The sequence below is a fragment of the Pleurodeles waltl genome, chromosome 3_2 (assembly GCF_031143425.1).
Source record: "Pleurodeles waltl isolate 20211129_DDA chromosome 3_2, aPleWal1.hap1.20221129, whole genome shotgun sequence".
Classification (NCBI taxonomy): domain Eukaryota; kingdom Metazoa; phylum Chordata; class Amphibia; order Caudata; family Salamandridae; genus Pleurodeles; species Pleurodeles waltl.
In genome coordinates this window covers 101,900,933-101,922,010 of record NC_090441.1, presented here as the reverse complement: position 1 = coordinate 101,922,010, position 21,078 = coordinate 101,900,933, and the positions used below count along the sequence as shown (strand labels likewise).

The 21,078-nt window shown below is 46.9% G+C and overlaps 1 protein-coding gene across 1 annotated transcript in view; it reads right to left on the bottom strand.

The window, feature by feature from the left end:
• Positions 1-21,078, bottom strand: part of LOC138286353 (uncharacterized) — a 1,286,679-nt gene that overhangs the window by 1,172,927 nt on the left and 92,674 nt on the right. The window contains exons 18-19 of the mRNA XM_069226509.1: positions 10,359-10,594; positions 227-440 (exon numbers count right to left, since the gene is read on the bottom strand). Of these exons, the coding sequence (XP_069082610.1) occupies positions 227-440; positions 10,359-10,594 (450 nt within the window). The remainder of the gene's footprint in view (positions 1-226; positions 441-10,358; positions 10,595-21,078) is intronic.

Here is a 21,078-nt window from a genome sequence, read left to right as displayed (position 1 = left end):
ACAACTTTAAAGCTACAAGGTGGGAAAAAATGCTAACAAGACATCTATGGCAGTGTGCAAACATACGAGACATTCCATGTAAAATATCATGAAGCCCGTCTGCTTGAGTCCCACTGTAAGGCATTCATTAAATCCACAGAGTAGATACAATACACACTTGTCATGCAGGCTGATTAAAAAAAGACATTAGAGGGTTAAAGGGGATAAATTGGGCCTTTATACTTACTTCACAATCCAACAGCGTGTTTAACATAGATGCCAGACTGGTGATTGTCACTTTCTTGAGGCCCTGCAAAACTAGCACATCTATGTGCTGGATGTACTCCTGCCAGGCAGGGGAGGCCTCACTGATGCCAACTGCCTCAAATGACTTCTGTACCAGAGAGTGAATGATCTGCCCATCGGGAAGAAGCTGCCGCTCCAGCTCATGCTCTAGGTTTCTTAAATGGAAAAAGTGGCAAGAGTTATTTTATTTCAGAAACACATAGCTCAAGTGTAGACGACCAGATGAAAAAATCCTTCTTGCACACCTCAGATGCACTGACGTTCACCAGGGACTGACATTGAGGATTCCAGTCAGAGGAATGTTACACTCACAATCAGAATTAGCAAAGTGGAGAATCTGCCAAAATAACACATTTCATGTGAGGCAAGTTTAAAATAAGGGTGAGTGTTTGAGTGTGGTCAGACGAGAAATCGGATAGTTACCATTAATATGTGGTAAACAACCACAAAGATGCAACTCTCTATGGATTAATAATTCAGGAGGATTATTATACACCATTTATACACCTAAATCCTGGTGACATTCCCACCAAAACCCAAGCATCTTTTTCAGTACTTCCTTTTGCATTTTAATGTAAAGTTTCAGAGTGCCTGACTCAAGATGGCCCTAGATTTCTTCCCTCTGTGAGAGCTTGAAATTCCCTTTCAGACACAGTCCTATTGAAATGAGGGAACCTCCCCATTTCCTCCACTGGAACCAGTTTTCCATCTTGCTCAGTACCCAGATGAATATTTTAATTGCCTCTGGGAATGAATGGGTTCTGTCACCTGGATCAACCTTTCATGATTTCTGTTTCAAGGGAAGGACTGCTGCTGCACCCATTTATACTGCCATCTTTTCTTTGCCCTCCTAAATGACTCATCCCTGCTAAGTGGTCACTGTTTGCATCCCTTCTGCCTTACAGCTCCTAGAGGCAGCTGCATTGTCCTTCGGGAGAACAGATGTTCCACACCTATTCTGAGATGTGTATTTCAGTCACTGAAGTGCAGCAATCAGGCAAAATGCTTTTAATCCCATTTGCTCTCAGACAGCCCAAAGTACACTTTAAAAAGCAGTTTTTTTTATTTCAATTAACAAAAATCTACATTCACTATTTAATTATATTTTTAATAATACACGAAACGGAACTTTGAATTACTTTTCTATCATTTTTCCAGGATCAGATGTAAAACTCAATTCTTCAGAATCAGGCCTGTTAACAAAATATACACATATACAGATAAACATACATTTATACATTAAGCATCCATCCCTTTTGGCTTACAAGGCATATTTGGGGCGAGCTTGGTTAATATATAAAAGTAGGTTTTCCTGCATAGCAAAGCACATTTCCTAGCCGAGTGCCACTGTATTAGGCAGAGCATGTAGGAGTTCTCTGAAGCCATACACTTTAATCATATATGTATGTGTTGAAATTAAACACTGAAGTCTGCATATGACATTTATGCCACTGGTGCATTTCCTGCTTCACCTTATCATGACCTTAATGAAAACTAAGCCAATTTGGTAAAATCAATTTAAAAGTAGAAGTGTAAAGAACAAGCACATGGGTTGTGACAATTATCATCTCACACAGTCCTAACGTCATCAAAACCAAACCGAAACAAGTGGTTGAACTACCACAAAATGAGGCCCTTTCTTACAGAAGCTATTCAACTTCTATACATATATGAATGAATCGTGCTGCAGATTGTACTATAAACATACACAATTTGCACTTCTTGTGAATTAGGAATCTTAGCACCGGCTCCAGGATATGTACTGTGAACTGTTCATTGAGGCACACCCACTTTCTGGGGTCAGTCTCTCTTTATAGGTGTTTCTACTCAAAGGAAAATTTGCTGTAAACATGAATTTTTAGGGTCAGAAAAATATGGCTCTCCAACTAGTACTATTTCAAAGATAGACTAGGGGTTAGGTACTGGTGTGCAATTCAGGTATTCAGTAAAATAATAAAAGATGCAAATAGTTTACCGTTTAAATATATTGTTGCAAACATATCTCTGCAACAATTGTTGTGGAAATCTGAAATGTCAAGGACCTCGGAGAGTGACCATGAGGTACAACTAGAGTATTACCAGAACCAACATTTGAAATAAAATTTAAAAGAGAGAAATTGCATGACACACTGCACATTCTAAAAAAAGTTTCTATAAAAGTTACAGTATGAGTATTTCAGGTCAATTTACATCAAAAATATCCGGGGGCAATGAGAACGAATTTGACATCAGACAGTAGTAAGAATCATATATTTTGTACTTAGTTTTAGATTAGTGCACAAATCTCAAATGAGACACACTATTTTTATTCTTTTTTGCTTGTGAGAAATCATTTACAACAAATAGTTTCAGGGATAAATCTGGTGGTTTCTCTATATTGAAAATCTCCTTCAACAATGTGCAAATGCTCAACAGCCTAAACGTGCACTAACAATTATTGCTAACAAATATTAAAACAAACTCCAACTGGAGCAAGATCAGGTTGCACACGGAACAAGCAGAAAATCCCAAGACGTTGAACCTGGTCCTTTTAGTCCTTACTTCCATCCTTCATGACTTGCTTGGAATTGGCTGCATGCTGCTGGCTTGACAAACAAGTTACTTACCTTAGGTAACAAATTATCTGGTAGAGACTCTATCTAGCTGCAGACTCGTTACCTTAGAATTCCCTGGCATCAGCTTCGAAACTGGAATTTTTCTGCTGAGCAGTACCCTGCGCGTGACGTCAGGTGGCGTCGTTCGGATCCGCGTGCGTCATCCGGCTCCGCATGCCTTCGTCAGCGTCGTTGGAGCCTTCTATGACATCACGGTTGTCGATATAGATGCCACCTCGGTGCGTGTACGTCAGTTCTTGTCCCACAACTTTCCACGCCAGAAGTGCAGAGTCATGGAAGAACCAACAGTATTTAGTTAAGACTTAAACAAAGATGGTTGATTGGGCAAACGTAGAAAAGCCGATAAATCAGCAAGATAGCCCTTAAGAGTCCCTAAAGAGGAACCCTGTTGCGCAAGAGATAAAATAAACAAAATGATATTAGATAGAGAAGAAGAAAGAGGATCGATAGACCTCTGTACAATATGAAACAAAACGTTCCCATCAGCAGACGTGAATCGACTTAGTAGAGAAACGTCTGGCTGCCAGAATGACATCACAAACTTTGGAAGGGGCGTCATAAACCATCAACTGTCGCCGCTCAACCTCCATGCATGAAGCCGCAAAGTTGACCGGTTCGGGTGAAGAACCTTCCCCTGCTGCTGCGACAGAAGATCCTCCCGAAGAGGCAACCTGATTGAAGGACTGATGCTCATTTTGAGAAGCTCTGGATACCAGACCATCCATGCCTCCAGAGCCAGTAGGATTACTTGGGCCCGGTCGTTCCTGGTTTTCTTGAGAACTCAGGGCAGAAGTGGTATGGGCCGAAAAGCGTACAGGAGGCCTGAACTGCACTCTCAACGAAAAGCGTAGCCTAGCAATAGCCCCCTTGGAAACTCCTACGTTCAAAACTGCTGACATTGCGCGTTCTCTACGGAGGCGAACAGATCTAACCAAGGCTATCCCCACTGCTGAAAGAGTCCTTGTGCCACCTCCGGATGGAGATACCATTTGTGATCCGCTAAGCGTTTTTGTCTAAGCTCGTCCACCCTGGCATTCAGAGAACCTGCCAGGTGTTGAACCACCAGGGTTATGCCCTGCTGTTCAAGCCATGTCCAGAGACGCAGAGCCTCTTGACAAAGGGTCCACGACCCCTCACTGCCCTGCTTGTTGCAGTACCACATTGCGGTGGTGTTGTCTGTGAACACCTGCACTACCTTCCCTTTCACAACAGGAAGAAATGCCTTTAATGCTAGTCGGATTGCCCGAAGCTCCAACAAGTTGATATGGAGCCCCGATTCTGCCAGAGACCAGTGACCTCTGATCTCCACCTCTCCCAGATGGCTGCCCCATCCCAGAAGTGACGCAACGGTCACCACTGAGATCTGGTTGGGGAAGCGAAAGGAGTCTGCCTTTGACCCAATCACAGTTCACTAACCACCACTGCAGATCCTTTGCAGTTCCCTCCAAGATCTGATCCATCTCGGTAAGATTTCCCTGATGCTGCGCGCACTGGAACTTCAGGTCCCACTGCAGAGCCCTCATATGCCATCTGGCATGTATGACTAATAGGATGCAGGAAGCCATTAGTCCCAACAGCCTCAGAGTCTTTCTCTATGAAATCCAGGATAGAGGCCGAAACATCTGTATCATAACCTGAATATCCTGGACTCGCTGTTCAGGAGGATAGGCCTGATACTGCACTGTGTCCAGAACAGCTCCGATAAATGTGAGCTTCTGAGAGGGAGTCAGGTGTGACGTGGGCACATTGATAGTGAACCCCAGCGAGTGCAGGAGGTTGGCCGTCATCTAGAGATGGGTGATGAGAGCCTGGGAAGTGGGAGGCTTCAAAAGCCAATCGTCGAGGTAGGGGAAGACTGAAATCCATGACCTGCGCAGATGAGCTGCCACCACCGCCATCACCTTTGTGAACACCCGAGGGGAACTGGTGAGACCGAAAGGGAGCATGGTAAACTGAAAGTGCTCGTGGCCCACCTTGAACCGCAGGTAACGTCTGTGGGCTGGCAGGATGGGGATATGAAAATACCCGTCCTGCGAGTCCAACGCTACCATCTAGTCTCCTTGATCTAGGGCAGAAAAGACCTGAGCAAGAGTAAGCATCTTGAATTTCTCCTTCTTGAGGAAGAGGTTGACGTCCCTTAACTCCAAGATAGGGTGAAGTCTTTTTGGGAATCAGAAAGTAGCGGGAATAACAACCACTGCCTACTTCTGATATCTCAACCCTTTCTATGGCTCCCTTGGCCAAGAGAGCCGAAATTTCCTCGCAGAGCAAAACCAAATGGTCCTCCATCAGCCTTTCTTTTGTCGGAGGGATAGAGGGAGGAAAAGATTGGAAGGGGAGGGAATAGCCCTTCCGTATGATCTGCTAGACCCATTTGTCTGTTGTGATGGAATGCCAGTGAGGGAGATGAAACTGAATCTTCCCTCCAACTGGACGGACATGGTCCTGCAGAACCACACTAGGAGGGCTTGGGCGCAGTGGAGGGGGGCTGTGTGGTGGCCGACCGCTGGCCAGACCCTCTGGGTCTGATGGTACCATGACCACGTCCTCTTCTGGGATGGTGGGAAGCCTGAAGATGGTGGCTAAGTTGTGGCTGGCGTGGTACCACGCCCCTTCCGAAGCCTCGAAAGGGGTGGAAGACAGACTGCTGTTGTGCTGGTGCTGAAAGGCCCAAGGATCTGGGCGTAGCTTGAGAATCCTTGAACCTCTCAAGCATGGAGTCTGCCTTCTCACCAAAAAGGCGGGAGCCATCAAAAGGCATGTCCATCAAACTTGACTGGACATCCCCCGAAAAGCCGGTTGAACGTAGCCAGATGTGATGACGTAGGGCCACTGTCGATGCAATCGCTCTGCCCAGTGAGTCGGTCATGCCAAATCCACACCTGATCGTAAACTTGGCTGCATCTCTCCCATCCTTGACAGCCTGGGTGAGAGTGTCCCGTATGCCCTCCAAAACCTGGGGCAGCACCAGTGCCAACATATCCCATAAGGTATGGGAAAACGGCCCAATAGGCAAGAGGTGTTTAATGACCTCAATGCCTGGCTGGAGGAAGAAAATATTTTCTTTCCAAGCTGATCCAGCCTCTTGGATTCCCTTTCCAGGGGAGCGGAAGGGAAGGCACCACCGAAAGTAGAGGCTTGGACCACCAAGGTCTACGGGTGTGGGGTGTTGGGTCAGGAAACTAGGGTTGCTCAGAGTAAGTCTATGGAGGCGGCCAACAGTCCTATTCACAGGAGCCCCTGTGCTGGGTTTGGACCATGTTCCCAGAAGGACATCCGTAAGGGCCTCATTGAAGGGCAACATCGGCTCTGATGTGGTCACCCCCGGTTGAAGCACCTCTGTCAGAAGAGTCATCCTGACTGGCACCGTAGGCAAGTCTAGGTCCAAGACCTCAGCTGCCCTACGCACCACCATAGCATAAGAAGCTCCGTCCTCCGTAGCCACATTAGGAGGAGAAAGCATACCAGTATCTGGAGATGTGTCCAGTTCACTGGCCTCCTCTAGATCCTCGTACCAGTTCTGTTCATGTTCTAGGTCGTACTGTAAAGGGTCCTCAGACCCCTCCCATTCCTCTCCTGTTCCTGGCTGTTCAGAATAATGCTGAGGCAATGATCTGGGCCGAACTGGCGCCAAAGTCAGAGTCTGCATCGTACGACGTTGCTCCAGCTCCAGATCATCCGGAATGAGGATGACGCTACCACCGGTGGGCGCCGGTGGTGGAGGAAGCCTCAACATCGGACCCAGCGCCGGAGGAGGTCGACTGTGAGGGACCAGTGCCGGACCGGATCTGGTATTGGATCCTGGGGTCTCCAACGGCACAGAGGCTGAACCCGCCGACGTTGAGCCAGATGGGGCCCCTGCTGACCCCGTGGGGCCCAAAGACCCACCGAGGGTGCAGCCCGCTCAAAAACAAGGCGCATGGCCTCGTAAAATTCCTTTATTTGAGCGGGGATCGCTCCGGTCCCCGGGAAAAAGGGGGAAGACGTGGAGTCGACCCTGGCGATGGCTCCACGGGACCGTGCTCGGAACGGCGACGTTCCCTTGACGCCTCGTCAGCCGACGGGAGTGGCAAAGTTGAAGTCCGCTTGGACTTCTTCTTCTTCTTCTTCTTGTGCCTTTTACCTGATTGAACCGAAGACGGGTGTCGGGTCGCAAGAAGCTTGAGGGATCTCTCCCTCAAGGCCTTTGGAGCCATGGCCCGACAATCGGAGCACAAAGTGGAGTCATGATCCTTCTCGAGGTACCGAAGGCAAACTCGGTGTGGATCCATTACCGACATGGTGCGATGAAATGCACCACATGGTTTAAACCCAGTCTTTCTTGAAGACATGCTTCAAACAATCAAAAAGGTGAAAAAACCTCGACAAAAGGGTAGCTCTTATCTGGATCTGCGCTTAACCGGCGTGGAAGGAAAAGAACTGATGTACACACACCGAGATGGCGTCTATATAGACAACCGTGGCATCATAGACGGCTCCAATGACGCTGACGACGCCACGCGGAGCCGGACGACGCACGTGGATCCGAATGACGCCACCCGATGGTGCGCGCAGGGTACTGCTCAGCAAAACAAATCCGGTTTCGAAGCTGGCACCAGGGAATTCTAAGGTAAGGAATCTGCAGCTAGATAGAGTCTCTACCAGATAATTTGTTACCTAAGGTAAGTAACTTGCTTGTCAAGCCCGCAGCATGCAGGCAATTCCAAGAAAGTCGTGAAGGATGGACGTAAAGACTAAAAGGACCAGGTTCAACATCTTGGGATTTTCTGCTTGTTCTGTGTGCAACCTGATCTTGCTCCAGTTAAAGTTTGTGTTAATATTTGTTAGCATTAATTGTTAGTGCACGTTTAGGCTGTTGAGCAGCTAGAAGTCTCTATCAGATAAGAAGATTTCTCAAAAAGGATGATATTACCTTAAAACATTTCTATGTCGTTCTGCCCATAAACTTCCTATCCCACACGAGCCTCGTCCATACCCGTATATAGACAACTGTCCACACCTAGTTCCTGAATGTTTATTCAGAGAGAATGTTGGTTGAGTTTTTTTAAGCTAGAGGAGAAGGGACAACGAGGACTAGAATCAACTTGAAGGTATTTGTTCATATGGCATTGTCATGCTCTCTCAACTACCTTCCTGGTTTGGTGTCTAAATCACAGCTTAAAATGTAAGGAGGGACATGACGGGCCTATGCCCAGCCAGAAACTTCTAAATCTAACAATTCTGTATAAAGCAACCAGTAGTTAATGCAATTAGAAACCACGCAGACTCGACCCTCCGCACTAGAAATCTATGATCAAAACACATCATTGAAAGACTACAATTATGATTTTGTTAGTGGAAAAAGCATGATGTCTCGGAGAATTATGGGTCAGATGTACCGATTTGCATTCCTAAACAAAGAATTTTAAGAAATCGCTATTTGAGAAATGCATAATGATATGTAAAGGAAATAACGAATCCCTAATTTCCCGATTTCTTAAAATTCGCAGTCACAATTAAAGAATCGCTATTAGGGAATGGGACCATAGGTGCGAATATTTTTGCATTTCCTAATTTGCAAATTCCTTTTGGGAATTCGCAAATGGGTAAGGCAAATCCAAGACTGCTGGGGGCCTAAGGCCCCCTTTGATGCACTCCCCACAAAAAAACTGTGCACATGTAAAGCGCACATATGCCCTAGGGGCATGTGTGCGCTACATGGCACTTTTAAAAATGCATTTTTATTGCCTTTTTAAAATTGCACATGGTTACCACCAAATTGGATTTGGTGGTAATTGCATTTCCTAAATGCTCAGGTCGCATTTAGGAAATGCATGATAAATGTGCGTAGGAAATCGCAAATAGGAATTCCCTATTTGCGATTTCTTATTCGGAATCTCAATTTTAGGGAATAGCAGAAAATTGTGATTCCCTAAAATTGTACTGCGATACCTTTCATACAGGCGATTTTGCATTCCCAAACGGTAGAATCTTGTGATTCGCACTGTTTGTGAATGCAAAATATCTTGACTCATCTGGCCCTAAGTCTTTTAATCAGCTACGTTGGTGCAACCGAGAAGACTATCCGAGTTCTAAAAACCTGAACAATGTGCAGTGTTTGCTCTGCATAAGTGCATGGGGTAGTGGCTGAAAAACAGGAAAACATATTTAATTACTAAGAACTATTAGAAAAAACAAAGAAACCACAGAGGAACAACTTAATTTTTGTGAAAGACTATGTGGGGCTCTGTTAAGGAAAAGGCCTAAAGCATTCAGATTCTTCATGCAAAGGACATTGCTTCAAAAAAGGAAAGTCGTCCAATTCAGCAAATCTATGTCACAAGAAGCCGTAGACAAAAACAGTATGTGCATCAGAGAGGGTAACACTAGATTCAGATCCAACAAGGAGCCATATCTCTGAAGTGACTAAAGATGAAAGAGTCTGTCAAGGTTGGCATGACAGCATCATTTTTCAGAGGAAATGTGTAACTTGTAGTGTTTATATGACTTCCAATGATTGTCAAGTAATATTTGCAGGAATCAATTAAGATATGTGTGCCAGACAAAGGAGTAATGAATGATAAGGCAAGACTTTATTTAAGGAGCATTGAGAGCATTTAGGTTTTGCTACAAAGCCCAGTAATATAACTGAAGCCATTTGCTTTTGATTCATTCATTTCAGTCCTACATTACGTTATCTTGCCAAAAGGCAAAAAACATTGGCATTGTAATCCTTAATTAGTATTGGACCGTTAAAGTAAAACAAATCCAATTTAGGGATATTCTTTCTCGTTGTTGGAATGTGGACATGCAAAAATACTATAAGCAACTCATACTTATCATGATAAAAATAAGAAAGCACGTAGTTCATAAAATATGGTTTTGTTCCATATACCATGTTGTCCCAAAGGAAATGTATTAAACATCCAGTTATAGAGCCTGAGGCTCTACTACCCATTAAAGCAGGGGTCTCCAACAAGTAGCTTGTGAGCTACTAGTAGCTACTGAGCTACCAATAAGTAGCTCTCCTGTGTGCAGCCCAGCCTACAAAAACTGAAAGGTTTGAAAGGTTTATATTAAAAACAAACATGTAAACTTGACTGATGTGATCAGTATTAAAATTCTGATAATATTCGTAGCTCTGGATGATTTTCAGCAGCATAAGTAGCTTTTACTACAAAAAACGTTTTAGACCCCGGCTTAAAGATTCTGCTTGGAGCACTGGTTTCCAAGAAACATCTTTGAGAGCAGAACATGATGTAGAGTTTAAACAAACTATGGATGTAGACAGCAGTGGTTATTCCATTACAAAAGGATATTGTGGCCTAGGATCTAATGTACAGTACAATCCTTACATTATTCATTGATTATTCTTGTGAAAAGCACCACAACTTAAGCATATCCAAAACTACAGAAATACCATTCAGCATGCAATATGAAGTTAACCAACATCAAGAAGTAGTTTAGATATTGACTTACTTTTGTTCTATCACCAGTTCAGTAATGGAGTACCTCTTATTTAAATCTCGAGAGGAGAAGATGTCAAGATTTCTTTTGTACCAGGCACAGGTGAGGGACAGGATGACCTCATAATTGTGTTTCACAATGTTATAGTTGGTATGAAGATCCACCCAGATACATGAGGTCAGACGTTCGATATAATCTGCACTCTCTTCCATATTCCAGGTAAAAACCTCAAGACCATCTTTTAGAAGCTTGGAACAGCAAGAAATAAACAATTGTTTGCACAGTTAATAATATCCATTGAGATTTTTACACCATTTGACAGATTTAAAGTACACAAGAGGCCTCTTAACATTTGGATGTGGTGACTTAAAAAGTGTACACATTCTAGAATGTTTTTGTGCATAATTAAGAGTGCAGAAATGGTGTTTAGTACAAGTATACCCCCACTCATCAGGCTGAAAAGCTATTAGGAAAATTCTATTCACTGAGCGTAGAGTTTCCTAATAAAAAACACAAATGGCAACAGAGTCAAGAGGTGTAAAATATTGCTGTTTCTAGTGCCTTCACAGTCCCTCTGCCCCTGGCTCCAGCAGTAACACCCTGACAGACTAGGTAGAGATGGTACACACTGGTGTGCACAGCTCCTCTCAACATTATCGGTTAGCTACTGTGGAAGCCTCTAGTAGAGCCATAGCGAAGGAAGGAGTCAACAGCACTTCCAGTGCTGCCAAAATTTTCCGCCACAGCCTGTCTGGAAGACAAAGAGGGAGACTACAACAGTTTGATGTGGAAGAGTGAGAGGTAGGGACTCTTTCTGAAACATGGGAGCAGAAGTTTCACCTTCAAGATACACGTGGGTCCGGCTGACACTGAATAGTAGTGACAGAGTTGTTGGAGGAGGAACTGGAAGCTGACTCTTATTCTATGATCACAGCATCAGCCTCTCTTTCTCTCCCCTGGACAACTCCATAGATTCTGAGGAGAGGCAGCGGAAATGCAAAGGAAGAAGCTATGGTTTAGGTAAATAGAATGTTCAAAACAGCATTTTTATGTTAACACCTATACCCCACTGCCAGAACAATGCTTTCAAATAACTTATGAACTTTACAGTATACTTATATAGCCTTATAGTTTGCCATAGTAGACTAGACAGGCAATTAAAGGCCTGCTCCAGAGACACTGGGCCCAAGCCAAGGGCGGTGGACAATAACAAGAGAGCAGGACTTTAATAGCCATTATCGCCCAGGGTTGGCTATAAAGTTATTAGAACATTACACCCACTGTGGGCTGAATGACCTAATTAAATACAACAGTCTCCTGGAAAACACTGGAGTTTTAAAACACCACAGGACTCTGATACATCTGAGCTTTGCACAGCCTCTGCTGTGAATGTTTGACAGTTATTGTGACACACATTGCTACAACAGTACCTGTCAAACATGACCAGAAGGAACAGAGAAATGAGGCAGCTGTCAACCCGTGATTCTCCCTTACCTTTGCCAAACTCCTTTTTTTCAATTTGCAAGACTGAAGAAGACAATTTACCCTTTCATCTTTCTGTTGCTCCATTGACACTACGAAGCACAGAAGAAAGGAGTGGGGAAGACTTAGGCGATGCTGGCGGTCATTAGACTGCCAGCCTCGCTGTGGCGGTCTTACCGCTGCAGACCCGGCGGTAAAGACTGCCACATTACAAGTTGTGGGGTTTGGCAGAAGCCAAACCTCCACAACGCCGCCTGGCCCGCCAGTGCGGTTGCACTGACACGCCCGACGGTGAGCACCTCCTGTCCGGCAGCAGGCCTCAGCCTGCAGGCCAGATTACAAGGCTGCAGACTGCCAGGCTTTCCGTGGCGGTCACCATGCCACAAAAGCCCTGGCAGAAATGCACACAATGACAAGAATCTCCATTCCTGTCATCGGCACACACACCCCCCCACACGTTCACACACATGCATACATGCACCCACACACGTCCACACTCTTACAAACACGCACCCGACTCACCCACGCACTCGCTACATACACCCCCATTCACTCGGAGACACACACTCATACATGCACACTGAAACACGCATTCACATGCACTCAGGCACACCCATGCAAACAGACATACGCACATGAACACCCCCATTCACACGCGCACACAGGCACACAAACATTCACATTCAATCACATACATGCATGCATTCACAACCCCCCCTCCGCATACTCGCACTCATACTACACCCCCTCCGCATACTCGCACTCACACACGCAGACCCACCTAAATCCCCCGCATTCAAACTACCACATGCCCTTTCACAAACAGACACCCCCCCACTCTCCCACACCTTTCGGATGATCACTTATCTTCTCCGTCGAGGAGTTCGTCCGGGAGGAGATGGGTCCTGGAGGTTTTGCACCGCCAGCACCACCACGCCAGCAAGACTCCATCAAGCTGTATTACGACTTGTAATACAGCGGGCGGAGTCTTGGTGCCGTGGCAGTGCTGGAGATGCAATCGCCTCTTCGGAGTCAGATTTCCGCCCATAGATGGGCGGAAGTTCTCCAATGACTCCTAACATGGCGGTCTGTTGCCTGCAGCCGTCTCACAAAAAGAGCACTGTAATAAGGGCCTTACCGTTTACCCTCAACCCCTGCTTCTGCCTCCCTCAACCTCCTCCAAGAGCCACATTTCCTGGAGAGGAAGGGGAGACAGAGAGTCAGAGGCAGTAAATAACTGTAGTGAAATTTTGGCAGCACTGTTTATGGGCTCGCTGCTGCTCCGTTGTCTTAAATGAAGCCATCAAAAGTCCACTGTTGTAATATAGCGCTTAGCATGCTGTAGTGAAGTCTGCTGGCATTAAACGTCCATTACCAATGTACCAATAATATATGAAACTTACTAGAAAATGATTCTCTCAAGAGTATGTCTATTGTACAAACCTTCAAGGAAAACTCATCAGTCTACAAGGCTCCAGGACTAGCTCAGACCACTGTTTGCACACCTATCAGAATTATGAGTTTGTCTGTAGAATCGGACAGTCCTATTTTTAACCTAATAAATGTTGCCAAAATTTAGTTTGTGGAACATTTTTGGCAAATAGCCAGAGGCCGGGATCTTGGTGCAGAAAGCATCATAATCTGCATGTTATGCCCCGTCCGCCGGATATCATTCTTCCTCTGGTATGATAAACAAGTATGCAAAGGACTCGCAATCGAAGGCTCATAAGAATGTGATGAGTCTCTGGCACCTCCGCCAATCACTGAAGGTCTGTCTCACAACACATTTCTGGGTCCCTTTGTTTCTGCAAATGTTTTAATACTCAGTGTTTCTCACCTTGTGCGGATGATGATACTGTAAACTGTAAAGCAGCTCTGGCTCCCGGTAGAGTCCGCTAATATTGAACTATTAAAGATCAGGAAAACCATCCCTTAGATGACAAGTCTTCGGCACCGCAGGAAGGTCCAGTTCAGTGACATCATAGCCCACTGTGGTGACTTAAAGCCACTGAAATTGTCCCTGTTCGGAGATCTGTTTCGAAGCTTGACAACTCGGCATAATATTGCAACTTTCTCAATTTCTGCACTCCTTTCACCTGAGATTCGCTCCCATTTCTGTTACAGTAATTCAAACTGTTTACCCCATTAATCTTACTTTAAACGGGAACTCTCTTTAATATTTAGTAGTTAGTTCACCTTGTGTATCAGCCTTGTCACTTGTAAATTTGGCCTGAAGCCTTTCTTGAGACAAGGTACAGAAGAAATTCATTGTTCTATATATGTACAGAATATGTGTTGCACACTAAAAGTTTTGTTTATGTTGAAGGTACTCTAAACTAAGGACGCTGACGTAAAATATGTTTGCTTTGTGCCAGACAAGTATTGTACATTCTTCGGCTACAACTCTATGGAAGTACCCAGAGCACTACCCTGTTGTTGCAGTTCAGGACTCAAGCAAGTAAGGTTCAATAACAGTGTGTGCTGTTATGTGTCTCAATCAGGAAGCCATCAGACGGCAAACCTGCCAACTGTGAATGAAAATTCGCCGTATGAAAAAGGGGCGGGTCTTTATGCCGAGACCAACCTGAAATCCCCCTCTGCCTCCACCCCTTGCCCTCATCGATTCCTCACCTAATCTCCTCCGGAGGTAAAAGTCGTTACCGAAGGTAAGTAACTCGTTCTTCTGATGGATACAACTACCTGTGGATTCCTCACCTAATGAATAGAGTCCCAAAGCAGTACCACACCCGGTGGTGGGTGCCGAAATGGTCAAACCAAGAAATCCTGCAGCACTGACCGTGCAAAATGGCCGTCCCTTCTGACCTCAGAGTCCAGACAGTAATGTTTCGCAAAAGTGTGAAGGGACGACCAAGTTGCGGCCTTGCAGATGTCGACCACAGGAACACCCCTGGCCAAGGCCGAAGTGTCCGACTTAGCTCTGGTGGAATGAGCTCTAATGCCATCAGGAGGATCCTTCTTTGCCAAAGAGTAACAGATTTTAATGCAAAGAACAACCCACCTGGAGAGTGTTCTCTTGTGGACTGCCTTTCCTCTCCTCTTGCCCACGTATCCGATGAACAGCTGATCCTCCAGCCTGAAATCCTTCGTTCTATCAATTAAGAAGCTTAACGCCCTCTTTGGGTCCAAGCGATGTAGTCTCTCTTCCTCCTTAGAAGGATGAGGCGGAGGATAGAACGTGGACAAAGTAATTGTCTGGGCCAAATGGAAAGGTGAAACAACCTTCGGGAGGAAAGCAGCCTTGGTCCTCAACACCACCTTATCCCCATAAAAAGTTGTATAAGGGTGTTTTACCGATAAGGCTTGCAACTCACTCACTCTCCTTGCAGATGTTATAGCCACCAGAAATAATGTTTTAATAACTAAATACCTTAAGGGGCAAGAATGCATAGGCTCAAAAGGGGACCCCATAAGGAAAGTAAGGACCAAGGACAAATCCCATTGCGGCATAACGAATGGTTTTGGAGGATATTTATTTAGAAGACCTTTCAAGAATCTGAGAACAATAGGGGATTTAAATAACAATGGTTGGTCTGGAAGACAAATGAAGGCTGACAAAGCCGACAAATAACCCTTAATGGTAGACACTGCACAACCTTTCTGCGCTAGAGACAGAGCAAAAGACAAAACGTCCGACAGATGAGCATGTAAGGGATCAATCTGTCTCTCTCCACACCACATAACAAATTTAGACCACCTATTAGCGTAGATAGATTTAGTGGAGTGTCGCCTGGCCGCTAATATAACCTCCACTACATCAGGTGGGAGAGAGAAAGAACTCAGGTTGCCCCGTTCAATCTCCAGGCATGTAGGTGTAGACTCTGGAGGTTGGGGTGTAAAACCTGCCCCTGCGACTGCGAGAGGAGGTCTGCCCTGAGAGGGAGACGGAGCGGAGGGCACAGCAAGAGTTGGAGAAGGTCGGAGTACCACACCCTCCTTGGCCAATCCGGAGCTATTAAGATGACTTGGGCCCGGTCTTGGCGAATCTTCCTCAACACTCGAGGAATCAAGGGTATGGGGGGAAACGCGTAAAGCAACTGGTCGCACCAGGTTATCAGAAACGCGTCCCCCAATGCTCCCTGCACCGGATACTAGAGGCTGCAGAATAACGGACAATGCGCATTCTCCAGAGTGGCAAACAGATCTATCCAAGGAAACCCCCACATCTGAAAGATTAAACGGACTTGATCTGGATGGAGACGCCACTCGTGGTCGGCAGAGAATTGGCGACTGAGACTGTCCGCACGTACATTCAAGACCCCGGCCAGATGATTTGCTACCAAGCAAATCTGATGGTCCTTTGCCCAGGACCATAGTCGAAGAGCTTCTCTGCAGAGAAGGTACGACCCTACTCCTCCCTGTTTGTTTATGTACCACATCGTGGTAGTATTGTCCGTCAGGACCTGTACCAACTGACCACAAAGGGAAGGGAGGAAGGCCTTGAGAGCCAGACGTACAGCCCGTAACTCTAACAGATTGATATGAAACATCTGTTCCTCTGGAGACCAAAGATCCCCCAGATGAGCTCCCCACCCTAGAGTGGAAGCATCCGTTATGACCGTGGCCACTGGTGGCGATTGCGCGAACGGCTTTCCTTGTGAAAGATTGTTGCTCGCAATCCACCACTTCAAGTCCACAGCAGCATCTCTGGAGATAGATCTTGACCGCACCTTCTAGGTCTCCTTTGTGTTAAGACCACTGCCTTCGGAGGCACCACTGAAGAGCCCTCATGTGCCAGCGAGCATGCGTGACCAACAGTATGCAGGAGGCAAACAGACCAAGCAGACGAAGGACCTTGAGGACTGGAATGACCGCTCCACCTTGAAACATTGGAACCAACGCCTGAATGTCTTGAATCCGCTGAGGCGGAGGAAAGGCTCGATTCAATGTTGTATCCAGTACTGCCCCTATGAACAGGAGGCGCTGAGAGGGCTCCAGGTGAGATTTGGGCACGTTCACCGAAAAGCCCAGGTCGAACAACAACTGGGTTGTTGACTGCAGATGATGCAACACAAGCTCCGGAGACTTCACTTTGATCAACCAGTCGTCCAAGTAAGGGAATACTGCTATCCCCTTCCTTCTGAGCTCTGCCGCAACCACCGACATCACCTTCGTGAAAACTTGAGGTGCTGAAGTAAGACCAAACGGGAGGACCGCAAACTGATAGTGCTGCGACCCTACCACAAACCGGAGATACTTCCTGTGCGACTTGAGTATCGGGATATGAAAATAAGCGTCCTGCAAGTTGACAGACACCATCCAATCTTCTTTGATCAACGCCAAAAGCACCTGTGCTAGGGTCAGCATCTTGAACTTTTCCTGTTTGAGGAACCAATTCAAGATCCTCAGATCCAGGATCGGTCTCAACCGACCATCCTTCTTGGGAATCAAGAAGTACCTTGAGTAACAACCTCAAACCCTTTCCTGCTCTGGGACCAACTCCACCGCGCCCTTTGAAAGGAGGACTTGAACCTCCTGTTCTAGCAACAGGAGGTGTTCTTCTGAACAATAAGATGGGCGGGGCGGGATGGGGGGGCGGAAACTCCCGAAAGGGAAGGGTGTAGCCTTTTCCCACAACACTGATAACCCAAGTGTCTGTTGTAATAGTCTCCCAGTTGTGGAGAAAATGCCGTAACCTTCCCCCTACAGGAGAGGAGTGAGTGGGAAATGGTGGAAGCCTAAGGCTGCTTTCCCTGCTGCACCCCTCCAGAGGACGAGGAAGAGGCAGAGTGCTGTTGAGAGGCTGCTCTGGTGCGGGCCCTACCTCTCCCTCTAAATGATCTATAGGGGTGGGAAGAGGCGGGTTGCTGGAATCTCCCCCAAAAGGAAGAGGAGGAAGAGCCACGCCCAAATCCACGAAACCTCCTGAAAAACCTGGAAGAGGCAGAGGAAGAAGAAGCTTGCAGCCCTAACGATTTGGCTGTGGCCCTGCTCTCTTTAAATCGCTCCAAGGCTGAATCTGCCTTGGCTCTAATAGGGTCGACTGCACGTCCGCAGAAAACCCTGAATTACGGAGCCAGGCCTGTCTCCTTGCCACCACAGCCGTGCCCATCGTGCCCGGGCCCAGACTGGATAATCTGGGTTGCGGCAGCCTGGGCGTCCGAGACAACATCCAAGAGTCCCTGGGGAAGCTCCGAAAATGAAGATGAAATATCGTCCATAAGAGCATGGATGTATCTCCCCAGAATGCAAGTTGCGTTGGTGGCCTTCAACGCCAAACTGCAAGATGAAAATATTTTCTTGGATTGTGCATCCAGCTTCTTGGAGTCCCTGTCTCCAGGTACCGTCGGGAAAGATCCAGGCGCTGACTTCGATGAACAGGAGGCTTGCACCACCAAGCTCTCCGGCGTAGGGTGTCTAGAAAGAAAGCCAGGGTCAGATGGTGCAGCTCGATATCTCCTGGCCACAGCCCTATGAACCGCCGAGGAAGATACTGGCTTCTTCCACACCTCTAACACCGGATCAAGCAAAGCCTCATTAAACGGCAAGAGAGGCTCCGCTGCAGCAGAGGCTGGATGCAATACCTCCGTCAATAAATTCTGCTTCGCCTCTGCCACCGGCAAAGGCAGGTCCAGAAAGTTAGCTGCCTTCCTTACCACAGCGTGAAAGGTAGCAGCCTCCTCTGTATACTCCCCTGGAGATGAAAGGTCCCACTCAGGGGAAGTATCCAGCCCACTGGCTGTATCCAGACCATGCAATTCATCTCCAGAGTCCTCAACCTCTCCTTCCTCCAGGACTCGTTGGTACTCCTGCTCTTCCAAAAGACGGAGAGCACGCCTCCTCGAATGTAGTCTCTGCTCGATACGCGGAGTCGACATGGCCTCCGCCGAAGTCGAAGATCGGCGCCGATCTCCAGCAGTATCCGACGCCGCGTCCGGCGCCACAGGCAGCTTCGGCGCCGTTGAAGAAGCAGGACGAAGAGATCTTGGAGCCGATGGACCCACCGGAGTCACAGGACGAAATCCTGACGTTGACGGGATGGAAACCTCCGGGGCCAATCCCTCTGAAGCCACCGGAGCGGCCACCGGCGCCGACACCGGCGCCGAGCCCACATTCCCAAAAGGGAGAAAGGGCATAAAGGGTGCGGGCCGTAGAGGCGCAGGATCACCCAATGAAAAGGCCAAAGGCCCCGAAGGACCAGCCGGAGCACCCCCTGGAGCCATCTGTTGAAAGATGGTATACATCGCATTCAGGAATGCAGTACTATCGGCTCCAGGGGTGGGAAAAGCCGGATACTGGGGTGCCTGGATCGAAGGTGACCCCGACGCCGGCCTCGACGTCTGCGACGCCGGAGACAACACCAGAGGCTGCATCACCTCAATCACAGACGCCTGTCCAAGCGAAGTCGGTGACGCCGGAGAGGGCAACGGCGTCGATGGATGCGGCGTGACCATGGGACTGACCTCCCAAGTTCTCCGAGGCCGAGCCGAAGGCGACCTCGAACGAGTCTCCTTGCTGGAATGACGCCGTGAATCTCTACGGCGCCGGGAGTCTCGATGACGCCGATGAGACCTTGGCGAAGAAGACTTTTTATGATGTTTTTCCTTTTTCTTCGACTTCGCCATGAATAGTTTAGCCTCACGTTCTTTGAGGGACTTCGGGTTCATGTGCTGACATGAATCGCAAGTCACGACGTCGTGGTCGGAGCTCAAACACCATAGACAGTCGGAGTGAGGATCTGTAACGGACATCTTGCCCCCACACTCTCGACAGGGCTTGAAACCCGACTTCCTCTGAGACATTATTACCGCTGAGAAGAACTTCGCAGCAGAAAATACACTGTAGCTACGAAAGTAACAGTAGCTCCCTCGAAGTTAACCGTTTCGAATGCACGGAAAAAAGGGAACTGACGTCGGCACGTCGGCGTGGACCTCTTATTGCCTGTATGATGTCAGACGGCGTTGCGCGGGCTAGAGTGACGTCCTCGTCGACGTGCAGAAGCTAGGATGAAGATTTCCGTCGAAGGCTGGCGCCATGGGAGTATTCATTAGGTGCGGAATCCACAGGTAGTTGTATCCATCAGAAATCCCCCTCTGCCTCCACCCCTTGCCCTCATTGATCTCCTCCCCCTCATAAAACAAGCATTTGCAATGCAACAGGTCTCGCATTTCTCCGAGTTAGAGCTATTAGCAGTTGTAAACTCCCAACCGGACTTTTCTTGCCTCATTAAATGGAAAAAAGAGCGCGATTGCGCTGCTACAGTTCACTCGTACTGAAACCTATGGGCAAAAGTGCAATTATCTATGTAACCGGCAAAAGTGCAATTAACTATGTAACAGAGTCAATGTCATGCGAAGCGCTCGACTTTTGCTAAGCGAGATCGCGCTGCGAAAAAAGAGAAAAAGTAGTCCACAAACCGGATGGAAAACAGCAAGCCTCATTTGTTTTCAGTACTTGGTCGCTGCGTTTGAGGAGGGCTAACCACCGGAAAAGGCATGACGTATGCATGCCTTCCACTAATGAAAGCAAGCAGATTTTAAAAGGCAAGCCCACGAACTAATGAAAGACACTGACGTGACATGGACGGGGCTCCGAGCCCTTTTCTAACTACTACAGCATCTCGCAAGCGATACGCATGCACAAGTGCATGCTAGCGCAGGCTCAACCCTAAAAAAGAAAAAAACAGTAGGCTGCTGCTGATGTCCTGTGATGTTTTCACACCCGTTAATGGGCATCGGTTGCTTTCAGCCTCATAAGACAGCTGGAAATCCACTCTTTGCAGTGGTTTACAGCTCACATTGCATGCCACCTTGTGATATCGGCTCCTCACTGGATGACTGTGTGAAGGGAGACGATATTGTGCGACACACAATGGCACCATGTGAGTTGGCAGGTCTGAGACCGTCTCATGAGAATACAGAATGCATGTAAATTTGCCCTTCAACTGTGCTGTAGTTCCAGGATTAAATTGTGACAGCTCTTTTGGTCTTACAAATTCAGTTATCCAGTAGTATTGTTAAATCTAGTAGGATGGGAAAATGGTGCTCCGCAAATGTATACATGTGCTTCAGCAACTCATTCTATGCTACAAACGTATCCGTTATCAATAATTAAACATATTCAATTAGCACTCACACATTGCCCTGAAAATGTCTCCTTCAGATTTCATTGGTAGACAGTTCCAGATTCAACCAAAATTTGGTCAGCCATTTCATATATAGATAATAATCAAGACAAGTAATTTTCCTTTGGCTTTAGTACAATTTAAAACACAGCAAAAACTGTTGACCTT